This window comes from Nycticebus coucang, chromosome 18 (assembly GCF_027406575.1).
Source record: "Nycticebus coucang isolate mNycCou1 chromosome 18, mNycCou1.pri, whole genome shotgun sequence".
NCBI classification, from domain to species: domain Eukaryota; kingdom Metazoa; phylum Chordata; class Mammalia; order Primates; family Lorisidae; genus Nycticebus; species Nycticebus coucang.
In genome coordinates, this window is record NC_069797.1 from 50,851,929 (window position 1) to 50,874,276 (window position 22,348).

The 22,348-nt window shown below is 38.3% G+C and overlaps 1 protein-coding gene across 7 annotated transcripts in view; it reads left to right on the forward strand.

The window, feature by feature from the left end:
- The window catches only part of SPAG9 (sperm associated antigen 9), a 156,158-nt gene extending 134,386 nt beyond the window's left edge, over positions 1 to 21,772 (forward strand). For 4 of the 7 annotated variants that reach the window (XM_053568398.1, XM_053568399.1, XM_053568402.1 and 1 more), the window contains 7 exons: positions 1,919 to 2,067; positions 3,983 to 4,154; positions 6,638 to 6,751; positions 7,911 to 7,949; positions 8,887 to 9,063; positions 12,935 to 13,084; positions 18,270 to 21,772. In XM_053568398.1, the coding sequence (XP_053424373.1) occupies positions 1,919 to 2,067; positions 3,983 to 4,154; positions 6,638 to 6,751; positions 7,911 to 7,949; positions 8,887 to 9,063; positions 12,935 to 13,084; positions 18,270 to 18,385 (917 nt within the window). In that variant the 3' untranslated portion in view covers positions 18,386 to 21,772. The remainder of the gene's footprint in view (positions 1 to 1,918; positions 2,068 to 3,982; positions 4,155 to 6,637; positions 6,752 to 7,910; positions 7,950 to 8,886; positions 9,064 to 12,934; positions 13,085 to 18,269) is intronic. The other 3 variants (XM_053568400.1, XM_053568401.1, XM_053568405.1) reach the window with 1 other exon arrangement.
- Positions 21,773 to 22,348: the final 576 nt, after the last annotated feature.

The window sequence follows — 22,348 nt, forward strand, 5'->3', positions numbered from 1 at the left end:
AAGATTACAGGCCTGAGCCACCATGCCTGGCTGTTGTCCCATGTTTTAAACATAATTTGCATTTACTTATATTTGGAGATTGTTTTTAGACAGAGCCTCAAGCTGTCGCCTCAAGAGTGCTGTAGCATCACAGCTCACAGCAAACTCCAACTCCTAGGCTCAAATGATTCTCCTGCCTCTGCCTCCCATAGTGCCCAGCTATATTTTTTTTTTTTTGGTTGCAGCCATCATTGTTGTTTGGCGGGCCCGGGCTGGATTCAAACCTACCAGCTCTGGTATATGTGGCTGGCACCTTAACTGCTTGAGCCATAACCTATTTGGAGATTTTTAAAAAATAATTTTTAACTGGGTAACATTTGATTATTTTTCTTCCCCTTTAGTCATTATTTCATCTATAGATAAAGGGGTGGTGTATAAGGTAAGAAAACATACCTTGAAAGATTTAAATTAAGCACATTTAGTATGTCTTACTTCTAAACTTCTTGGTACATGTGTCAACCAACAATGGTACTTCATTTCCTACCCACCGTACTGGTAGATCAGGGAAATGTTATGAAACATGCACCGAATTGGATCTTAGAAAAACTTTTCCTAATGTCTCATATCCTTTTGGGCTTGGAGAAATGTGAGGTAGGTGATAGTTAGGTGCCTTTGTACGGAGAGATTGCTGGTTAATGACTCCATATCACCATATGTTACCTTCTTCGGGCCCTTTACAGACAATTGTCTGTGTTTAATGCTCACAACAACGTAGGAAAAAGGTTCTGTTGTCATCCTCATTTTACAGATGAGGAAACTGAGGCACAGAGCATTTGAGTTACTTGTTGGTGGTCATTCAGCTGGTAAGTGGAAGAGCCTAGAAAAAATGAAATAATAAATAGTTTGGTAAACTGAATCCAAAATTATATTGACAGAAGAAGAAAAACAAAATACCTTTAGTAAGGATCAATGCAAAGCCCTGCGGTTGGGTTCAGAGAAACAAGACAGAGGAGATAAGTCTGAAGATGGAGAATTACTTAAAGGTTGACTCTAAACTCAATATGAATTAGTTAATGGCTTAAGCCTCATAGAAATTATAAAGTATCCAAAACAGGGATGGTGATAATCCTACTTTTCTATGCTAGATGAGGCAGCATATTAAATAGACTTCAACAAAATAGTTAGGATGCAACATCCATAAACTGAGATAGGGAAAAAGCACATGTCAGGGATGTTTGGTTCTGAAAGGGGAAGACATAGGCCTGTAACAAAGAAGCTTGGGCTGAATTTATTCTTTGGGTTTCCCCTGAGCAAAACTGCAGACCTATGGGCAGTTACGTACAAGGAGGCAGAGTTTTAGCTGTATGGAGAATATTTTTCAGACCTGTTTGAAAATAATACAGTTGTTTTATGAGGTGGTTTTTTCACTGAAATTGTTCAAGCAAAGCTAACAATGCAAAGCAAGCTTATAGTGATTATTCTCATTCCTGTTTCTAGTATCACTAAAAATATAGTATGCACAATTTCTAAAGTGTTAGTAATATGTTGCCCTTTACTTATAACAAGAAAATACATCAAAATGCAAGTGAATGAGATAATATCTCCAAAATAACCTTAAGTCCATTCTAAGCTCAAAAATATTATTATAAATAGATAACTTGTAACTGATTTGTCATATCATTGTTTTGAGAGTGTTTTTAAAGGGGGATCAGGTATTGGGTGTTGAGTTGGATCCCACGACATTTGATGTCTCTTCCAATTTTGCAGTTTATAGAATAAGAGAACCCAGTTTCTGCACAAATAAAGGGTATACCTAACACGTGATATTTTGGATACTTTGTCAATAAATTTAATTATATAACCAAATAGAATGTTTCTTGTGTTGAAATTGAGTAAAAGATAGTTAAGTGTTAACTATAACCTATTGCTTATTTTAAAGATGGGCAGTGGGATTTGTCAAACTATCACCTCTTAGACCTTGGACGGCCTCATCATTCCATCCGATGCATGACTGTGGTACATGACAAAGTCTGGTGTGGCTACAGGAACAAAATCTATGTGGTTCAGCCGAAGGCCATGAAAATAGAGGTAAGTTAGCCTATGTTTTCCGTACTTACTCAATTTGTATTGCTCAAAGACTATATTCTCAGCTTTAGAAATTGTTTTCTGAATCTTTGTGTTTTAGGACACTTAAGCAATATGTTTTGATGTCTTAGCTTTCTGTGTTACTTCAGCTCTCTTGCCACTTTTGATTGCAAGGGTAGAAAGGTTTTTTTTAAAAAAAGGAAAGAGGATTCACATATGAATATTTAAATGTGTATCTGTGTATATATCCACAAATGAATACATATTTTTTTGAGTACATGTTTTTTGGTTGTTTTTTTTTTCTTTTTGAGACACATTCTCACCATGTCGCCCTTTGTAGAGTACCATGGCGTCACCGATCACAGCAACCTCAAACTCTTGGGCTTAAGTGATTCTCTTGCCTCAGCCTCCCAAGTAGCTGGGACTACAGGCGCCCACCACAACGCCTGGCTATTGTTTTGCTATTATTGTCGTTGTTTAGCAGGCCCTGGCTGGGTTCCAACCCACCAGCCCTGGTGCATGTGTCCAGCGCCCTAACTACTGAGCTGCAGGCACTAAGCAGTAGTACCTGGTTCTTGACATGTTTAATTACATAAGGTTGAGAGGAAGAGTCCCAAGTCTCCCTGCCCCACCACCAGTGCATATCCAGCCACATCTACATACATGTCACGGACTGAGAAGTGACCTTGTTAGGAATTGGTTGTAAAAACAAAACCCTCTTAATGTTTTCTTATAATTTTTTTTTTTTTTTTGCCACAATATGTTCATTCTAATTGTTTATACCAGGAAAATTTTTAGGTGAAAATTTTCCATCATCCCTGCCCTAAATCACATTCCCTTTCCTAGAAGTCCCAAAGTAAATTATTTGAAACTCTTAAGACTGCAAGTGTTTTGGATTTTAGATTTTGTAGGATTTTGAAATATTTGGATAGACATAATGAGATATTTTAGGGATGGGGCCTAAGTCAAAACACAAAATTTATATTTCATATACACATACACAAGCTTAAAGAGGATATATAATTATTTTTAATAATTTGGTTAATGAAGCAAAGTTAGTGTACTTTGAACTATCACAAAGCAAATATATCACTATTTCAGCCTTCATTCCCGACTCTAAATTTATATGCTGCCAAAAAGCATTTCATTTTCTTATACTTTTTCCACACATAAATACTTAATAGTAAAAAATAAGACATACCAGGCTGGGTGCCTGTAGCTCAGTGGTTAGGGTGCTGGCCACACATACCGGGGCTGGTGGGTTGGAGCCCGGCCCAGGCCTGCTAAACAATGACATTGTGGCAGGCACCTATAGTTCCAGCTACTCGGGAGGCTGAGGCAAGAGATTCGCTTAAGCCCAAGAGTTTGAGGTTGCTGTGAGCTGTGACGCCATGGCACTCTACCCAGGGCAACATAGTGAGACTCTGTCTCAAAAACAAAAAAGACATACCATTAATACAGTGAGAAAAATGTGTTCAGGTAACTTTATGGTGTGATGTTGGCACTCCAATGATTTTGAAGCCTTTTGGATTAGGGATGCTCAGTCTATACATACACAGCATTGAAGGTTCCTTTTTGTTTAATTGCAAATAGAATCTTCAGATATTGTTTTACATCAACACGAAATCTAGACAGTAAAATCTGTCTGTTGAACACTGTTACATGGTGTGGATGTGCCAGGTGCCATATCGCTTTCAGAAATGGATATTTTGTAATATGTAGTACTGAGGGCCAACATCCTGTGGTTCGTTTTGTTTGCATTCTAGGATGAAAGCCTTGAATATATAAACATAATCATATGTTTAGTATATAATATTCAGGCTTCTCTTTTAATAAATGTTAAATTGTGCAAATTAACAATTTTAAAATATGAACTCCTGTGTAACAAAAGTAACTTGTATTGGACAATCTCTCCTAGAAATCATTTGATGCACACCCGAGGAAGGAGAGCCAAGTGCGACAGCTTGCATGGGTGGGTGATGGTGTGTGGGTCTCCATTCGTTTGGATTCCACACTCCGTCTCTATCATGCGCACACTTATCAACATCTGCAGGATGTGGACATTGAGCCTTATGTAAGCAAAATGTTAGGTAAGCTTCTAAAATGTTTTATCTTTGCCAGTCAAAGAAAATGTTTTATTTATTTGCTTATATATTTTAGAAATGCAGTCTCACTATGTTGCCCATGTTGGACTTGAACTTCTAGGTTCAAGGGTTCCTCCTGCGTCAGCCTCCAGAGTAGCTGGGACTGTGGGTAGGCACACCACATTCAGTTTTTGTTGTCCTTGTCTGTTTTTTAGGCTGGTGAAGTAATGGGAGTGCAGAAGGAACAAAGGAATCTGTAACTGTTTTGATCAATTAGTTGTACACACTACTACACTCAGACCAGCCTCAGTTCTTGTTTTCTTTTTTATTTTGTTTTATTTTATTTTTATTTCTGAGACAGGGTCTCTCTCCGTTACCCAGGCTAGAGTGCAGGTGGCATGATTATAGTTCATTATAACCTCAGATACCTGGGTTCAGGAGATCTTCCTGCCTCAGATTCCCAAGTAGCTGGGACTACAGATGTGCACCACCATGCCTGGATAATTTTTTTATTTTTTTAAATTTTTGGAGAGACAGGGTTTCATTATGTTGCCTAGGCTGGTCTTGAACTCCTGGCCTCAAGCAATCTCTTCCCTGAGTCTCCCCAAATGCTGGGATTACATGTGTGAGCCCCTGCACCCAGCTGTTTTATTTTTAAATGGTCTAAAATGCTCTGTAGAAGCAGTGAATAAGTTGCTTTCAGGAATAGTGAACTGTAGGTCACTGGAAGTATCAGATTCTCCAGTTAACCCTGTGATTATTGGCAAAAACTTGGGATTATTTTTGACTACTTCTCTCTTATTCCCCACATCCAATCTCTGGGAGCTGTCAAGTCTGCCTCCAGAAATTTTGTAAATCAATTACTTTTTTTTTTTTTTTTTTTTTTTTGCGCAGTTTTTGGCTGGGGCTGGGTTTGAACCCACCACTTCCGGCATATGGGGCCAGTGCCCTACTCCTTTGAGCCACAGGCGCTGTCCAATCAATTACTTCTTTATCTCAACCACTCTTCCCCTAGGCCAGGCTTCCTGTTTTTACTCCTGTCTGTTCTCCATCTAGTAACCAGTATGCAAATATTACCATGACACACTTCTACTCTTGCCTTTATGTGAGGTGATATTTTATCCCATGACTCGGAGACCTTGCACAGGCTGGACCACTCTCCTTTCACACTCTGTTTTACCCACACTGACATTTCCAATTTCAGGGCCCTTACAGGTGCTGTATCCTCTTTTTAACCTAGCTTTCAGGTCCTAGCCTGTTATTTCAGGTCCTCTCCTGTTATTCCAGGAGAGACCTTCATTTAGGCCCTTCATGCCTTTTCTTTGTGGGCATCATTACTGTGATTGCACTGGTATTAAGTGATTCCTGTTCACTGTCTTCTCTACAGACCCTAAGCCCCATGAGGGGCAAGGACCATCTTTGTCTTGTTTTCTGTTGTATCTTTAGCACCTAGCCCAGTGCTGTATGACTTTTAGGAGTATAATAAAGGATTTCTTTAATGGTGAAGGGTTGAACTGGATCAGTAGTTTTTAAGGTAACTGCCCTTAGAGAACCTAATTATGCTATGGCTCTCTCCCTAGAGTCAGGCGTGTATATATTCATACAAACTAATTTCAAGGATATACTTTTGACTGTAGGTTAAAGGTTCCTAGCTTAGATTGAGTGGTAGTAAAAAGGCTTCTTCTAACACTGTGGTTCTGTCATCAGTAAGCTCTGCTTACAAATGACTAAAGCTGCCTGTCTTAAATGTATTATCTGTTTAATAGTTTGCATCTTAACACTGAAAATAAGATCAGTTGTAAAAATTCACTTGAAATACAAAAATACATGCATTTTCCCAAAATTATTTATATCCTAATATTTCTAAACTGCTTTAGAACCTAAATTCATAAATAAGGAGAAAAGTATACATTGGGGTTTTTTTTGTTTTTTTTTTTTTTTTTGGTTTTTGGCCGGGACTGGGTTTGAACCCACCACCTCTGGCATATGGGACCGGCACCCTACTCCTTGAGCCACAGACACCGCCCATGGAGAAAAGTACATATTTTGTTGGCAAAGGTTGTTTTTTATTATGCCAAGAAATGTACAGCAAACTAGAACTTTTTCATCTTATAAAATCAAAGGACATTGGATTTCCCAACCTAGTGAACTCTGATTTTTGTTATTTTATCTTATGTTTCAGTTTGGTTTTACAGCTCCCAAATTGAATGCTGATATTTCCTGATATGCCTTATTTCCTGTATACCTTTTTTCTAACTAATGATGTATTTCCACCCACTTTTAGAATTTTTTTTTCCCATTAACTCTGAATTGTCAGACGATAAGGCCAAGTAAGCGTTTGCTTTGATACGCCTCTTCAGGAATCATTCATCGAGCTCTGGGCACATTTCTTCTCCCTTGTATTAATCCTCCGACTCTAGGGCTTGGAATCTAAAACACTCTCTGCTCTAGTTTCTCAATAAAATGTTCTCCCCCTCTCTCCCTTACAGGTACTGGAAAACTGGGCTTCTCTTTTGTGAGGATCACAGCTCTTATGGTATCTTGCAATCGTTTGTGGGTGGGAACAGGAAACGGTGTCATTATCTCCATCCCATTGACAGAAAGTAAGTATATTTTTAGTTAACTGCCATAAAACAAATAGGAAAGTTGCAGGAAATCGTTATATCTAGAATTTAGGTAGAGGGAATTGTTTAGCTATTGGCAAATCTTTGACAACTCAGAAAATCAAGCTGATGGCAAGGATCTAGCTTTATCGTTACTTCACTCTTTCTCTGAAACCTAATTACTCTGGTGAGTAACAGTTTCTATGTATCAAGATTAATATTTATAATGAAAAATTTTTCATTGTGAGAAGCTGTTTTTCTCACTTCAGGCATCACAGTCCTGTTTACCTCTGAGATAAAAGTTGAAGTCCATTTTTCCTCAGCTTTCTTATACGTGTCTAAGACGCACTATCTAGCATTCATTCTAGTTTTTCATATCTCCTTGGGAGATCGTTTAGGACATTCCATTTGCTTTATTTGAGGTTTAAGAACAGTTAAAGTTCCTTAGAAGGTCACCAAGCCTTTTCTTATACTGTAGACAAAACATCTATTCTCTGTTTTAAAAGAATGTGATTTATTATTTTTGTGAACAAAATATGCATTGTGTGTTTCTCATATGATGTTCCATTGCTTTGATCATCCATTAAGCAAGTGTTTTTGTGTTGCAAAATTCATGGGCAGTGAACAATTCAAAAACAAATGCCGTAAGTCCATAAAAGAAGTCAATAAACTCATAACCTCAGAATGTCCATACCTTTTGCAGGGGGAAGGGAGGGAAGACAAGACAGTGTACCTGGAGCTTTTAAAGAAACCCCCCTTATTAATCTCTTGCTGTGTAAGAGAGACTTTTGCTTTGATGTAGTTAATTAAAATAGGATTTCTTCAACACACAAACAGAAAAAGAGAAATTTTAGCATTTAGGAAATGCTCTTTATTAAGTTCTCAGTGTTTTGATTCAGAGTCACTAAAATTGCTTTATAATTTTAAAAAATCAAAACCACAGCAAATCAAATTGTCCTTTCTGTGCAGAGATATTCTGTAGAGATGTTGGTTAAGAACTTTGTGTTACTTGGTATTGTGCCAAGTGGGATCTTATTAATTTCATTAGGAGCTTTGAGTGCAGGTTACCAGATAGAAGATGCTGAGTGGCGGCTCACAGTAATTCTCTCCTCCCTGTCATGCACCTCTCCATGTCCCCTCTCCTCCTCTCTCACTTTAGCTGTAATCCTCCACCAGGGACGTTTACTGGGGCTGAGGGGTAAGTGCAGATCCTGAACCAAACTCTTCCTCCTGGCTTCTGTAGCCACTGGGAGGCTGTCCCCACTTCTCTAGAATACCCTCTTGACTGTGCCTAAATGTCATCCACTTGCAGTCACTGCATTGCAGCAGGTGTTCGTTTTTTTTTTTTGTTGTTTGTTTGTTTGTTTTTTAATGTTTGTTACATGGCCACCAAACTGCTCAGCAGCTTAGTCTATATTTATCATCTTTTGTTGCAGCTGAACTTTCTTTCAACTTTGTTTTCCAATGTAAGCGTGAAGCATCTCTTAAAAGTGTCATTAATTTCCATTGTTTACTCTTATTACCGATCATGTTTCTTTCATTCACTTACTCTCCCATGGAATGGGGATGTTTTGTGAGTCTGGTCATTCTATAGTAGCCCAGTAAACCATCAGACTGGGGTAAATAAAAGCTCTATCATAGTGGCTGGATTCTTTCTTATAAGCACAACTTTTTACCACCACCACCACCACCCCCCCCCAGGGAAATATTCTTACTACAAGGGAACAAAATTAGAAGATAAACTGTTGAAAAAATTATTTACAAATATATCCATTTACTTTATATAATGGTTAGTTTTCTAAAATGAGGATTAAAAACAAAACAGATAAAGCTAAGATTCAAATCTGTTTTCTTTTGTTAACTGAAATGCTTTTTAAAAATTAATAGATATGTTTAAAAAGCAAGCTTAGCTATTGCTAGACTGGCAAAATCCCCTACTCCATTTACTGAGGTACTTAAAAATAACTAGCATGCTGAATCTTTTTTCCCCAGCTTTGTCTTGAATTGGCAATGCTGCCCTTGTTTTATCTCAGCTGGCTGTAGCTTCTAGATAATATCATAAGGATTAACCAATAACCTCATATCATTACTATTTTCTAGGGGAAAATATTTGGTATTTGGTTTTTCTATTGCAGCAAATAAAACCTCAGGAGCACCAGGAAATCGTCCTGGAAGTGTAATCCGCGTGTATGGTGATGAAAACAGCGATAAAGTGACTCCAGGAACATTTATACCCTATTGTTCAATGGCACATGCACAGCTTTGTTTCCATGGTCACCGGGATGCAGTGAAATTTTTTGTGGCAGTCCCAGGTGGGTTACATTATTCTTTTGAGATCTCTTGTCTCTCTTTTGTCATCGTTCTACTACCTGGTCTAATGCTAACTAAGAACTAGAATTGTCGGGAATTTCAATATAACTATAAAGAAAGTCTCGTAACAGAGGTGTGAATACATACCACATGGATATTTGAATGATGTTATTTTGGAATATGTCTCTCACTCCCAAAAACAAATCTTAATTTTTCTTTAAGAGACTCACTTACTTTTGAAAAGTAATGGTATTATTTTGTGATAGCAAAATGCCAAAAGTGGTCTTGACCTAATGAAGGAAATGGCTAGAAAGAAGCCTGTGTTGCCAAGCCTGTGTGCAGAAAGAGATGTGGGCTAGGAGTTGCTTAACCTCAGAGACTTATTTCCTCAGTCCTCGATGGGCATGATTAATGTCTGTTCTGCCTACCACACTTGTTATGAAAATGAATGAAAATGGTATCGCGAGTTATAAAGCACCATTCAGATAAAAGGTGGTAGGGGTAATGTCCAGTGAAAAATGTTCAGTCCATTAACAGTGCTAAAATGCTCTTACCACCTAGAAGCCAGGCCCAGGTTTTTTATTTTTTTCCCCATAAGAGGCAAATACAGGTGTTAGATGAAGTTCAAATTTGACTTTGCCACATTAACTGTGTGGCCTAGAAATGGTAGGTTTTCAGTGTATTAGTAAGGGTTCTCCAGAGAAACAGAATCAACAGAGAATGTGTGCAAGAGAATAAGAGATTTTAAGCAATTAGTTCACGTGATTGTGAATCTGAAGCCTTGCAAATCTGAAGTCTGCAGGCAGGCTGGCAAGCTGGAGACCCAGAGGCGAGTGCTGTTGCAATTCAAGTCTGAAAGCAATCTGGAGCCAATGTTTTTATTCATCAGGGGTCCTGAGACTTTGTCTTTTAAAGATTTCACGTAATTAGATGAGGCCCACCCATATTAATAGAATAATCTGCTTTACTCAAAGACTGCTGACATAAATTTTGATGACATTTTAAAAATACTTTCGCAGCAAAATCTAGACTAGTGTTTGACCAAATATCTGGGCAGCACAGCCTAGCCAAGCTGATGCATACAGTTAACCCACACACTCATTTTCCCAAAAGTGGTCCAAAAATCAAATGATTAAATGTACATAGGGCAAGGTCATTGGTGTATTTGTATAGTCATTTCCTTAGGATAAATTCCTAGAAATGGGATTGCCAGGAATAGCAATTTTTTTCCTTTTTATAAAAAGAAATAAAATGGGGCGGCGCCTGTGGCTCAGCGGGTAGGGCGCTGGCCCCATATGCCGAGGGTGGCGGGTTCAAACCCAGCCCCGGCCAAACTGCAACAAAAAAATAGCTGGGCCTTGTGGCGGGTGCCTGTAGTCCCAGCTACTCGGGAGGCTGAGGCAGGAGAATTGCCTAAGCCCAAGGATTTAGAGGTTTCTGTGAGCTGTGTGATGCCACGGCACTCTACCGAGGGCGATAAGGTGAGACTCTGTCTCTACAAAAAAAAAAAAAAAAAAAAGAAATAAAATGTCACAGAATCCCCCTTGACTCAATTATATCCTTTTCTGATCCCATTACTTCTCTCTTTCCTCTCTATCTGTAACCACTATATAGAAGTTGACAGGCATCCTCCTGCCTGTGTTTTTGTGTTTTTACTATGTTGAAATATATTATAAATAAAATACAGTATTTTTGGTGGTTTTCAACTTTACTTAAATGTTATGTTTATATGTATTCTACAACTTGCTTCTTGTTTTTTGAGATTTATTGATGTTCATAAATAAAAACCTGGTATTCTCATGTCTGAATAAATGTGCTACTTTTTATTCATTTTCCTATTGATAGGTCACTACGTTTCTTTTCTCTTTTTTCTTCCTCTATTAAAAACAGCAGTGTAGTGGACTTTCTTCTACATATGTGAAAAATTTTCCTGTTGAATATAAACCTAAAAGTGGGTGGTGCCTGTGGCTCAGTGGGTAGGGCACCAGCCCCATATACGGAGGGTGGCAGATTTGAACCCGGCCTTAGCCAAATTGCAAAAAAAAAAAAGTCAAACGTTGTGGCAGGCACCTGTAGTCCCAGCTACTCAAGAGGCTGAGGCAAGAGAATCGCCTAAGCCCAGGAGTTGGAGTAAATGTACTGCTTTGTTTGAAAGTCAAGGATTCTTGGCTCGGCACCCATAGCACAGTAGTTATAGTGCCAGCCACATGCACCAAGGGTGGCGGGTTTGAACCTGGTCTGGGCCTGCTAAACAACAATGACAACTGCAACCAAAAAAAAAAAAAAAATAGCCACATGTTGTGGCAGGCACCTGTAATTCCAGCTACTTGGGAGGCTGAGACAAGAGAATTACTTAAGCCCAGGAGTTTGAGGTTGCTATGAACTGTGACGCCATGGCACTCTACCAAGGGTGACAAAGTGAGACTCTGTCTCAAAAAAAAAGAAAGAAAGAAATTTGGGTGGTGCCTGTGGCTTAGTGGGTAGGGCGCCAGCTCCATATACTGAGCGTGGCGGGTTCAAACCTGGCCCCAGCCAAACTGCAACAAAAAAATAGCCGGGCATTGTGGTGGGTGCTTGTAGTCCCAGCTACTCAGGAGGCTGAGGCAAGAGAATCGCCCAAGCCCAGGAGTTGGAGGTTGCTGTGAGCTGTGACATTACGGCACTCTACCAAGGGCCAGAAAGTGAGACTCTTTCCCTAATACAAACAAACAACCAAATAAATAAATAAACCTAAAAGTGGAATTGGCAACATTGGTTGTTGAGAAGCCAGTTGGCCCTAAGGGTTAAACCATTCTAGTTGGTCTTATTTTATAAACCCTTGTGCTCTTGTTTCCATGGCAGAACTAACTAGTCTACTGACAGAAGTTATCTCTAACAGGCTTGATTTCTTCCAGAGTATAATGGAGTAAAGCATGAATGAAGCCCTGTGGGAATACATCAAACTACCTATCCACTTGCAATGTAAATGAATTTTTTTTACAGTGTATTGCATCCTATTACTGTCCTGCTAGCTCCTGGAGGCATGATCTGTGTAATTTGACCAAAAGACAGTAGATTTTGGAAAGGAAAAATATATCCCACAGTCAAAGCTTTCTAAGAGTAATGCCTTAAAAATTGTTCATTTGTTCATAGTGTGAATAATATTTAAAGGTCTCCCTCTTTCTACCATTTCATGCTCAAGGATTCTACCTTAGAACTTAAGCTTTAGAACAAATGGTACATTTACTGGTAATTTTATTTGCATAATCTAAATTTAAGATGTTCTTTCCTTAAATATAAGAGAGGAAAGCCATGGATTTGGAATAAATTTAAATGTTAATTATGAATATATAAACTCATAAGGCTTAAGATGAAGATTTGGACTCTTAGACAAATAAGCACACTTATTTTTAGGAAGAGACCTTTCCATTCTCTCTCAGAACAAAAGATACGGTAGTTTGAAGCAGGTAGCTGAGACCCACCTCGCCACTACACTATCCCATACTGGATTTTGGGTTTTTTTTTTTGTTTTTTTTTTGCAGTTTTGGCCGGGGCTGGGTTTGAACCCGCCACCTCTGGCATATATGGGGCCAGCGCCCTACTCCTTTGAGCCACAGGTGCCGCCCCCACATACTGGATTTTGGACTTCTTTCTGTTTGGTACAAAATTTGTTTGTTTACATTTTCAAACTTGGCTCTTATAACCTTCATATAGATGTTTTCTGATCATGCAGAACCTTCTAGCTGCCCCAGTACTTTGGCTATACTTCAAAATACTCTTACCTTTTTGTTTAACTCTGAAAATGTTCAGGGGAAAAAAAAAAAGAAAAAGAACTACTTCCCTGAACCCTATCTGTGATAAATAATATTCATGTCTGTTTTCTGTATAAAATAGGTCAAGTTGTCAGCCCACAAAGTAGCAACAGTGGCACAGATCTAACAGGTGACAAAGCAGGGCCATCTACACAGGAGCCTGGCAGCCAGACACCCTCGAAGTCTATGCTTGTCATCAGTGGAGGAGAGGGCTACATTGACTTCCGAATGGGTGAGTCTTCAGTCTGGGAACTCAGTTTCCATTGCTTTCTGTGACTTGTGTTTTTACCCACTCTGAATTCTAATGATTTCTAAGAGGTTCTCTTTGAATTCTTTACTTGGGAAAGGATTTTATATTTCTTTTTCATTTTTTTCCTTTTTTATTTCTTTTTATACCAAAGTGTACTTATTTTAAAGAATATTAGAAATAGCATGATGTGGTCATATGTTAAGTTTTATGTGAAGAGCATAAGATTGGAGTCAGTTTCCTCACTTGCAAAGTAGAGAAATAAAAATACTTCATAAAATTTTATTTGTATTAAAACTGAATTCATTTGTTCATTTTGTCACCTTACAAACATTGATTGATCATCTATGTGCCAAGCAGCCTTAAACTTGAGATAAGGGAAATAAATCAAAGCCTTTGTGCAATAGATTATGGAATAGTGCAGAGATAGAGATATATTAATACATTAAAATGTTATAGACGCTCTGGTGATGAGTAGTCAGTTCTTCCCAGAGGTGGGAAGAGGAGGAAGTTCTAAGAAATTAAGTATTATTATAAAAGATTGAATTGGGAAAGGGATTAGGATTGGCATTCCAAGATAATAGCTTGACTAAAGATTTAAAGATGTGAAACTATCTTAACTGAAGAAAAACATCAGAGCATAGAGTAGAAGAAAGTACAAATCTCTGGTCTAGAAAGGGAAGGAGGGGCTGGAGTATGGGAGGCCTTTATATACCGAGTTACAGAGTCTGCCCTCTACCTTTCAAGCAAAGGAGAACTAGAGGAACAACATGATTAGATCTGTATGAAAAAAATGAATTGGAGATTGAAGACTAGACATAGGGAGAAATAAATACCTAAGTATGGTAGTAACTGTGGGAATAAATAAGCATGATGGGGAATTGACAGCCACCGGGACGTGGGGAAAGAAGAAGTGATCTATTCACTCAGTTCCTCCAGAACGGCAGAAGCAGAAGATCTGGAGGGAAGTTAAGGAGGACCCTATGTTGTCCTCGAATAACACAGTGGCGATTTAACTAGGACATTACCACTGGTCTTCCAGCTACAGGTCTCACATCTTAGGAAGAAGGGATTGGGGGGCTATTGATATGCAGTGGTACTAAAAGCCATGAGATACGGTTAATTCACTCCAGAAAAATATGTAGGAACTAAAAGAGGAGGTTTGAACCCTGAATTAGTACTCCGTTTACAGATCTTTTGAATTTATTTAGGGATCTAAATAAGCCAGAGAAGTACAGTGAAAAGAGAATTGATGCTTATGGAGTAATGCTTTGTAAACTGTGAAATATAAATTTATTTTTATACTTATATTGTGCAAATATAAATTTATTTATTTGCTATAAACAGATCTCTTGTACTAACCTAAAATATCAGTGATTCAAAAAGTTCCCAAACATAAAACACTACATGGTGTTAGGGAATTTAATAATGCCAAAGATCGGGCGGCGCCTGTGGCTCAGTGAGTAGGGCGCCAGCCCCATATGCCGAGGGTGGCGGGTTCAAACCAGCCCCGGCCAAACTGCAACCAAAAAATAGCCGGGCGTTGTGGCGGGCGCCTGTAGTCCCAGCTGCTCGGGAGGCTGAGGCAAGAGAATCGCGTAAGCCCAAGAGTTAAGAGGTTGCTGTGAGCCGTGTGACGCCACGGCATTCTACCCGAGGGCGGTACAGTGAGACTCTGTCTCTACAAAAAAAAAAAAAAATGCCAAAGATCAGTGACAAATACTTGCTTTAGATATGAATTATATAAAAATAGAGTTAAAAATTCAGGGTAATAGAGTGGCGCTTGTGGCTCAAGGAGTAGGGCGCCGGTCCCACATGCCGGAGGTGGTAGGTTCAAACCAAGCCCTGGCCAAAAACTACAAAAAAAAAAAAAAATTCAGGGTAATATAAATGATAGTGTGCCATATGTGACTAGTGTAAATCAAAATACCTGATATAAAAGGCTTACTGACACTTTTAAGGAGGGGAGGTGTGTTAATGTTTTGTTTAGAAATTGGTTTCTTATAAGGATATCAGCAGGAAGGAAATAATTTCAATTGTTTTTTAAATAATTGACTATTGGTGTAGAATTCCTTTATAAGAGAATTATTACAGGGACTCCATTTGGCAGAGGTGGTATTTGTAGCTTTTTCTTGGAGTGCAGTATGGCAGTTGGAACCATACTAAAGAGTATGTTAATAAAATCTCTGTGGTTTTTCCATTTCCACTAAAAATTCCTTCCATTGTAGATTCTGAAAATAACATAAAAATTGCTTAACCAGTTTTGGCAGTGCCTGTAGTTGATCCAGCCTAAAAAATAGACTTGTCTTTAGCACAGGCTAATTTTAATAGTGAATATGCTTTTTTAAAAAATTGAATTTGATCTTTTTTTGCTCCATTTCCTTTTCCTGTATTATTTTAACAATGAGAAATGCATTCCAACAGTCCCATATTTTTAATGGCTTAACTTAAATCTTATGTCATAGAGACCCTAGGAGACAGAATTCTTTTGCTTTGTTTGTTCGTTGTTGTTGTTGTTTTTTTGTTGTTGTTGTTTGTTTTAATATTTTTGTAATTTTCTTTTTTTCGAGTGATTCTCTTGCCTCAGCCTCCCCAGTAGCTGGGACTACAGGCGCCCATCACAACACCCAGCTATTTTTTGGTTGTAGTTGTCGTTAGTTTTTTGTTGTTGTTCGTTTGTTTGTTTGTTTTTGAGACAGAGCCTCAAGCTATCGCCCTGGGTAGAGTGCTGTGACATCACAGCTCACAGCAACCACCATTTCCTGGGCTCAAGCAGTTCTCCTGCCTCTGCCTCCCAAGTAGCTGGGACTATAGGTGTCCGCCACAATGCCCGGCTATTTTTTTGGTTGCAGCCGTCATTGTTGTTTGGTGGGCCTGGGCTGGATTCGAACCCGCCAGCTCAGGTGTATGTGGCTGGCGCCTTAGCCGCTTGAGCCACAGGCACCGAGCCAATTAGCCATTTCTGTATGTTATATTAGTGAATGACTAAGGGCGAGGCCCATACAAATTGGTAATTGAGACCTTCTGCCAAGCCTGTAGTTGTCATTGTTGTTTGGCAGGCCCGGGCTGGATTCGAACCCACCAGGTCTGGTGTATGTGGCTGGCGCCTTAGCCACTTGAGCTTTTGTTTTGTTTTGTTTTGGTGAGACATGGTCTCGCTCTGTCACCCATACTGGAGTGCAGTGGTGTGAGCACAATTCACTGCAACCTCAAACTGCTAGATTGAAGCCATCCTCCCAGCTCAGCTTCCTGAGTAATTAAGACTACAGGCGTAAGCCTGGCTAATTTTTAAAAAATTTATTTATAGAGGCAGGGTCTTGCCTTGCTGCCCAGGCTGGTCTTGAACCCCTGGCCTCAAACATTCCTCCCACTTCTGTCTACCAAAGTTCTGGGATTATAGGCATGAGCCACCACTCCTGGCCAACAATTTTTCTTTATAATTAAAAATCTTCCTACCAGCCATGTGTAATCCTCAAGACTTAAGACCCCTAGATAAAAGAGCCCACGTGGAGACTCCTGAAGGAGTTCTTCAGCTCTTCCCCACTTCCAGAAGCTCTGGTGCTTTTTACTCCTTCTGTATTTCTTTCTAACTTCTAATGAAAGTTCAATCTTACCACTGGAGGGGGGGAAATCTTCAAAACAAAACAACTCAAAAAACAAATGCCAACAGTTTTTATCTCAGCCAGTTAATCTGTCATCGCAATTTTTTAAAATTTAAGAGCCAAATTTAATTGTTTTATTTATTTGGAGACAAGGTCTCACAGCTGGAGTGCAGTGACACAATCATAGCTTACTATAACCTTGAACTGCTGGGCTCAAGCAATCCTCTTGCCTCAGCCTCTTGAGTAACTGGCAGCCGGAGGAGGGCTTTAGATCCATTTGACCACGTGTGTCACCCTGCCTGGCTAATTTTTTAATTTTTTTAGAGACCAAGGCTCATTGTGTTGCTAAGGTTGGTCTTGAACTCCTAGTCTCAAGCAGTCCCTCTGACCAGAGCCTCCCAAAGTTCTAGGATTACAGGCGTGAGCCACTGTACCCAGACCAAACTTAATTTTTTTATATTCTAGCCATCTGTTTGTATTTCAGTTTAGAAACTGGATTTTGTCCTGAGTGTACTCTTCACCATGGTTTGACATTGTCATTAAAGAGTCATTAGGGTGTGGGGTAAGAGAGTTTGGCCTACAGAGCAAAATGTTGATATTTAGGATTTTTTCTTTTCCACTGTTGTCAGTGGTATCAGTATTTTCTTTGTGCAACTGAAATTCATGTGAGGCACATTACAAAATTCTAGTTGATCAGTGGATTGGCTTTGTCTCCTGTTCTGCGTGTTTCTAGTATTCTGCTGAAGAATCCATCCCATTAGACAAGTTGTCACTGGATTGTGCCCAGATAACCCTGCTCTGTAACAACAAATGTTATTCATGGAGAGCAGTGTGGTGTGCCCACACTGGGCCTTGGAAGCCAGTGGCTTTGATCAGGACCTCAATTGTCACAGTCACTCAGATGCCTTGCAGAAGTACCTGTAGCCTGGCTGCTACACCAGGCTTTTCATTTCTTCATTTCCACCATGTGCTGTTAATTCATGACCTATCCTGAACTTGAAAAATCATTGGCAGAAAAACCCCAGTGTAGGAGGTGATAAATTTGTCATCTTGTAGGGATTTGGGGAGATGATTTTAATTTCCATGTGTTTTCTATCAGTTGTCCTGATAATAAGCATTGAGTTATTTGAATTTAGCTTATGTGCTCCATACCCTTGCTTACACATTTTAGAGTAGTGTTTAATCTCAATTCTTAGATTTCAATAAATGAGAGTACACTCTGTTTATTTTGGATGAACACAGAATGGGACAGCTTTGCCTTCTCAGCTTCCCATTTCTGTTAACATCAATATACAGGCATAGGGGGATGACTTTCTAATATCGTATAGTGAAGTTGGTTTTATAAATGTAGTCTGAAAAATTAATTAACCTTTTTGGAAGTCAGGCAGTGGCTTGGGTGAATATGAGTGAAGATTCTGACTCAGGTACTTGTTTTACTGTCTCCTTTGCAGTGGAAGTCAGACAAGCTTTGCGCATCTCATTTACAGAACCATGAGCACTATTTCAGATTCACATCATTCTATATTTTCTGTGCTCAACTTAACCTGAATCCTTTTATCATCCACTAGGTGATGAAGGTGGAGAATCAGAACTTCTTGGAGAGGATCTTCCACTTGAACCTTCTGTCACCAAAGCAGAAAGGAGTCACTTGATAGTGTGGCAAGTGATGTATGGCAGTGAATGAGCCCATAGGAAGCAGGTGGAGATAGGGAAGCCATCTCTTCTGCATGGTTTATTTCCCCTTTTTCCCTTTATTTAATGTTCTTTTGTGAAACAAGTTTCACCACATAATGTGTGAGCATTTTTTTCCTGTTAACTTTATCTTATGAAATCTGTTCTACCATAATAATACAGACGAACTAGCCATTTTACTGCACCAGTGTTATAGGCAATTTCAGTATATTTTGAACAAATCAAAGAATGTTCACTTTCTACAAACTGGTGAATTACAAAAAGCAATCCAGATGTGGTATACTCTGCCACAGACCATCTAATGTCACTTATTTGATGGGATCACTTTTTAGCTGTCACTAATAATGGAGTTAATGGAAAACACTTAATGAATGAAACTGTACCATTAAGTACAATAGCAAAGTTTTCCCCAATGTATTATAAAATTGACACACACTAATATCAGGTGGATTATCAGGATTTATCTAAATGTCCCAAGAGGGCTAAAAGCTAACTGTAAATTACTTTAACTTTCACTTTCAAATCTGACAAATCTTGTTTATATGGTATATAAAACTTTGTTTTCATCAGATTTTGGGGGGGTTTTATATTAAAGAAATTAAGACTACACTATTTAAATAAATGTTTCCTGTTTCTGACTTATTAGAGCTCTAAAGTTTATGAGGCCTGCTTTTCTGAATATTCTGTTTGTTTTTTTTTTGAGACAAGTCTTGCTCATTTTCATACTGACATGTCTGAAAAGTTTATTATTTATAAAGCTTAGAAAATTATTTGAGAAGCTTAAAAAAGATACTTTAGCACTGGGAGGATTTTTTAAAAGGAAATTGTGTTTTGTATTCCTTGTACCAGAGGATGGTGGTGGTTGATTGAGTTTTGTCCGTGTAAAAAATTCACCTGTTTGCCAAATGTTCCTGGACAGCTCTTACCTATCAAGGGTAAAACTGTAGTGGTGATGGGTGCTGTTCTAATCTACTGAATGAGGGATTTAATTAAAAAACCTATTTTCTTTTGTTCTGTATAAAACTACAGAACAGATATACACTTGATACTTTGTGTGTAAAAGGAGAAAACTATGAAGGAGAAGAAAAAGAGTCAAGATACATAAAGGAAAGTTAACATTACGTCTTTTCACTCACAATGCCCATTTTAAAGATTTTTTTGTTCGATAAGTTTTTAAAAACCATGATGCTGCAATTCTTTCCTCTCTCAATCTTCTTGAAAAATATGTGATTTATCCTTTCTTATCCATTTCTACTAAGCAAAGCTAAATATAATTTTATGTATTATGTATTTTAACAATATAGTCCTGTAGGATAAAGGCCTCCCAGTCATCGGAAGGACTGCTTCAAAGAAAAGAAAGCAAACACAAATCTGAAACTGCCTAATATTCTTAAGTACCAGGGATTTTTTTCTGAACCATTATGCAAAGATGTCTGTAAAAAGTACACCAGTGACTCTAATGCATACACGTGATTAGGCTAGATTGTAAAGTACATGGGATTTACTGAGCCAGAGGAGGCCTTTAGATCCATTTGACCACATGTGTCTACAAGCACATTGTGTACACGATAAGATTGTGGCCACTGTACATATTAAAAGAATTGTTTTGGTAAAAGCTGGATTTAAAGGACAACGTTTTGCTTGAGCTGCTTAGTCACTTTTCTTCAAGGCACCAAAACTTAATCTACTTTTTCCATAGCTTGCTTGCTGTTTTTATCTTATTTTATATCTGAGCCATTTCTGGCAGTACCTTAAAAAAGCATTATTAAACACGTATTGGAAATGTATAAATTCACTAGAAAGTGACGGCAAAGTTTTGGGGAATTTTAATCCCAGGAAGTAAACATCCCAGAGTCAGAGCCCATTTGCTGTTATTCACCTACGTTTGTATAGCTGAAAGTGACTTAGGAAATTAGGGGCTAAAGAAGAATGCAGACATGTCACTACAGTTGTAATTGCTCTTCTGAACTTGCTGGCTTTAACTAAAGGAATATAGATAGGTGTGTAGTTATTTTACCTGAAGATGTCAGATTATCTGTGGCCCTGTTGATTAAGTGCAGGGACAAAAATGCCTGTATAATTGTTTTAAAGGCTTGTTCTTATATTTGTAATTTCAGTTAAATACTTTCTACAGATTGCCTCGTTTCTTTCCCCTCAATAACAGGTTTATATTCTTATAATGTTCACTTTGATTAAAGTGGTAACTTTTCGGAAGAAAATGCCAAAATGTAAGCTGCTTGCAAGCAGCAAAGGGGTGTAAACTTGCCTGTAGCTACCAGGTCAAGGGCAGAGAAGAGGCTTGCGTACCTCAGGTCAATCTCTCTATGTGAAAAAAAGAATTTACCCCTATTGGAAAAAATAAGGGGTATCCGAGAATTCTGATTTTGTTACACTTGGGTTACATATGAGTGTTCAACCATTGCTGACCTACAAAAATGATAATATCATACGCCTCAGCTTGATACTGTTAAATGCAGGTTAAAATCTCTGTGAAGCAAAGGGAGAATGTTCTCTAGAAACTCAGTTTTCAGAGTATTTTTCTCCAACTTGTGTGGATCTAAATTTTTTAAATAGGAATGAATCTCTTAATAGCTGCAGCTTGTTGAGAGTATAAAATATTTTGAGCACAAAATAGGCAGCACATAACTTTTCAGATTAAGTGTGTTTGCATAGAAAAGGTTAAAATGCATTTTTCTCAATGGCTGTATTGTTCATTTCTTGTAAAGATCTTCCTACATTTGGGACTAGATCCTTTAATATAGGCTGCCTTAGTAAAAGAATAAAACAAAACAGAATGTTTCACACTATTAACTGTCCTAAAGAACATGTGTCTTGAAATGTCGTGGAACTGAATATTTATTTTCTTGTGAGTTTTATGACCGTTACCAAAGGATGCGGCCAGATTTCGGGCTCACTCTTCTTAATTGATCATGTTGAGAAAAGGACTCCTTTGGTCTCACTTTGTAACGTGGGGAAGAGTAGGAGACAAAATTAAACGTGGAATCATAAATGCTTTTCTAACAGGGTTATGCTGTTCTGTAACACTAAATGTCTATTTCTTTCTCTTAAAAAATTAAGTTTTATCATTAATTTTGTTATACATTTCTCAATATTTGAATATGTTTTAACCATTTTATGTTCTAAATTTGTTTTTTGTCCAAGACAGTTTATCAGAATTTTACTTGCCTCTGTAATCTGAAAAATGGGTTCTAGAATGTCCCACTTGCTATCTCTTAAAGGCTGAGGCTTCATTTCTATGAGCAAAAAAGCTCATTTAGCAATGTAGTTATTTCAGTATTTATTTCTATTATGGAATCCCTGGGGTTCAGAATGTAACTTTGTACATGAAATATATATAAATATGTATATGAAACATGTATGAAATCCAGTGTGTTTTGTTTTTGTTTTGTTTTTGTTTTGTTTTTCCATTTCCTGAGAGTGTGAACTTGGTTTTTATTTGAAAGTCCAATGATGCTCTTCTCATTTCTGATGATCAGGACTGTCTGATTTCTGATTTGGCACTGTCTGGCTGAAGTGGGAAATACTCATGCTTATTTGCTTGTCTCACATGTTCAGATAAGATATGAGAAATAGGCAAGAGGGTTTTCTAGAAATGTGGGAGCACTGAGTAACAGCCCACACATGATACTAGGGCATGCCATTTGCCAGATTGCTTGGTAATGAGGGGCAGGTAGTGATGCAGATTTTAATAATACAGTGTGCTTACTTGTGACCCACTTTTTTGGGAGAGACTCTAAAAGGAAGGACGATTATAAAACCATCATGTGGCTGTACAATGTGAATCGCATTCAGTGTAATGGTGTTTCGTCTAATCCAGTGTTTTTGGTTTCTGTCTTTAACCGAGTGGGGTTCTAACAGAATAATAAAATTCACCCTGATTGTTATGTTAATGAACAGTTCACAAGATGAAGGCCCAGTCCCCTGTTGGTTAAGA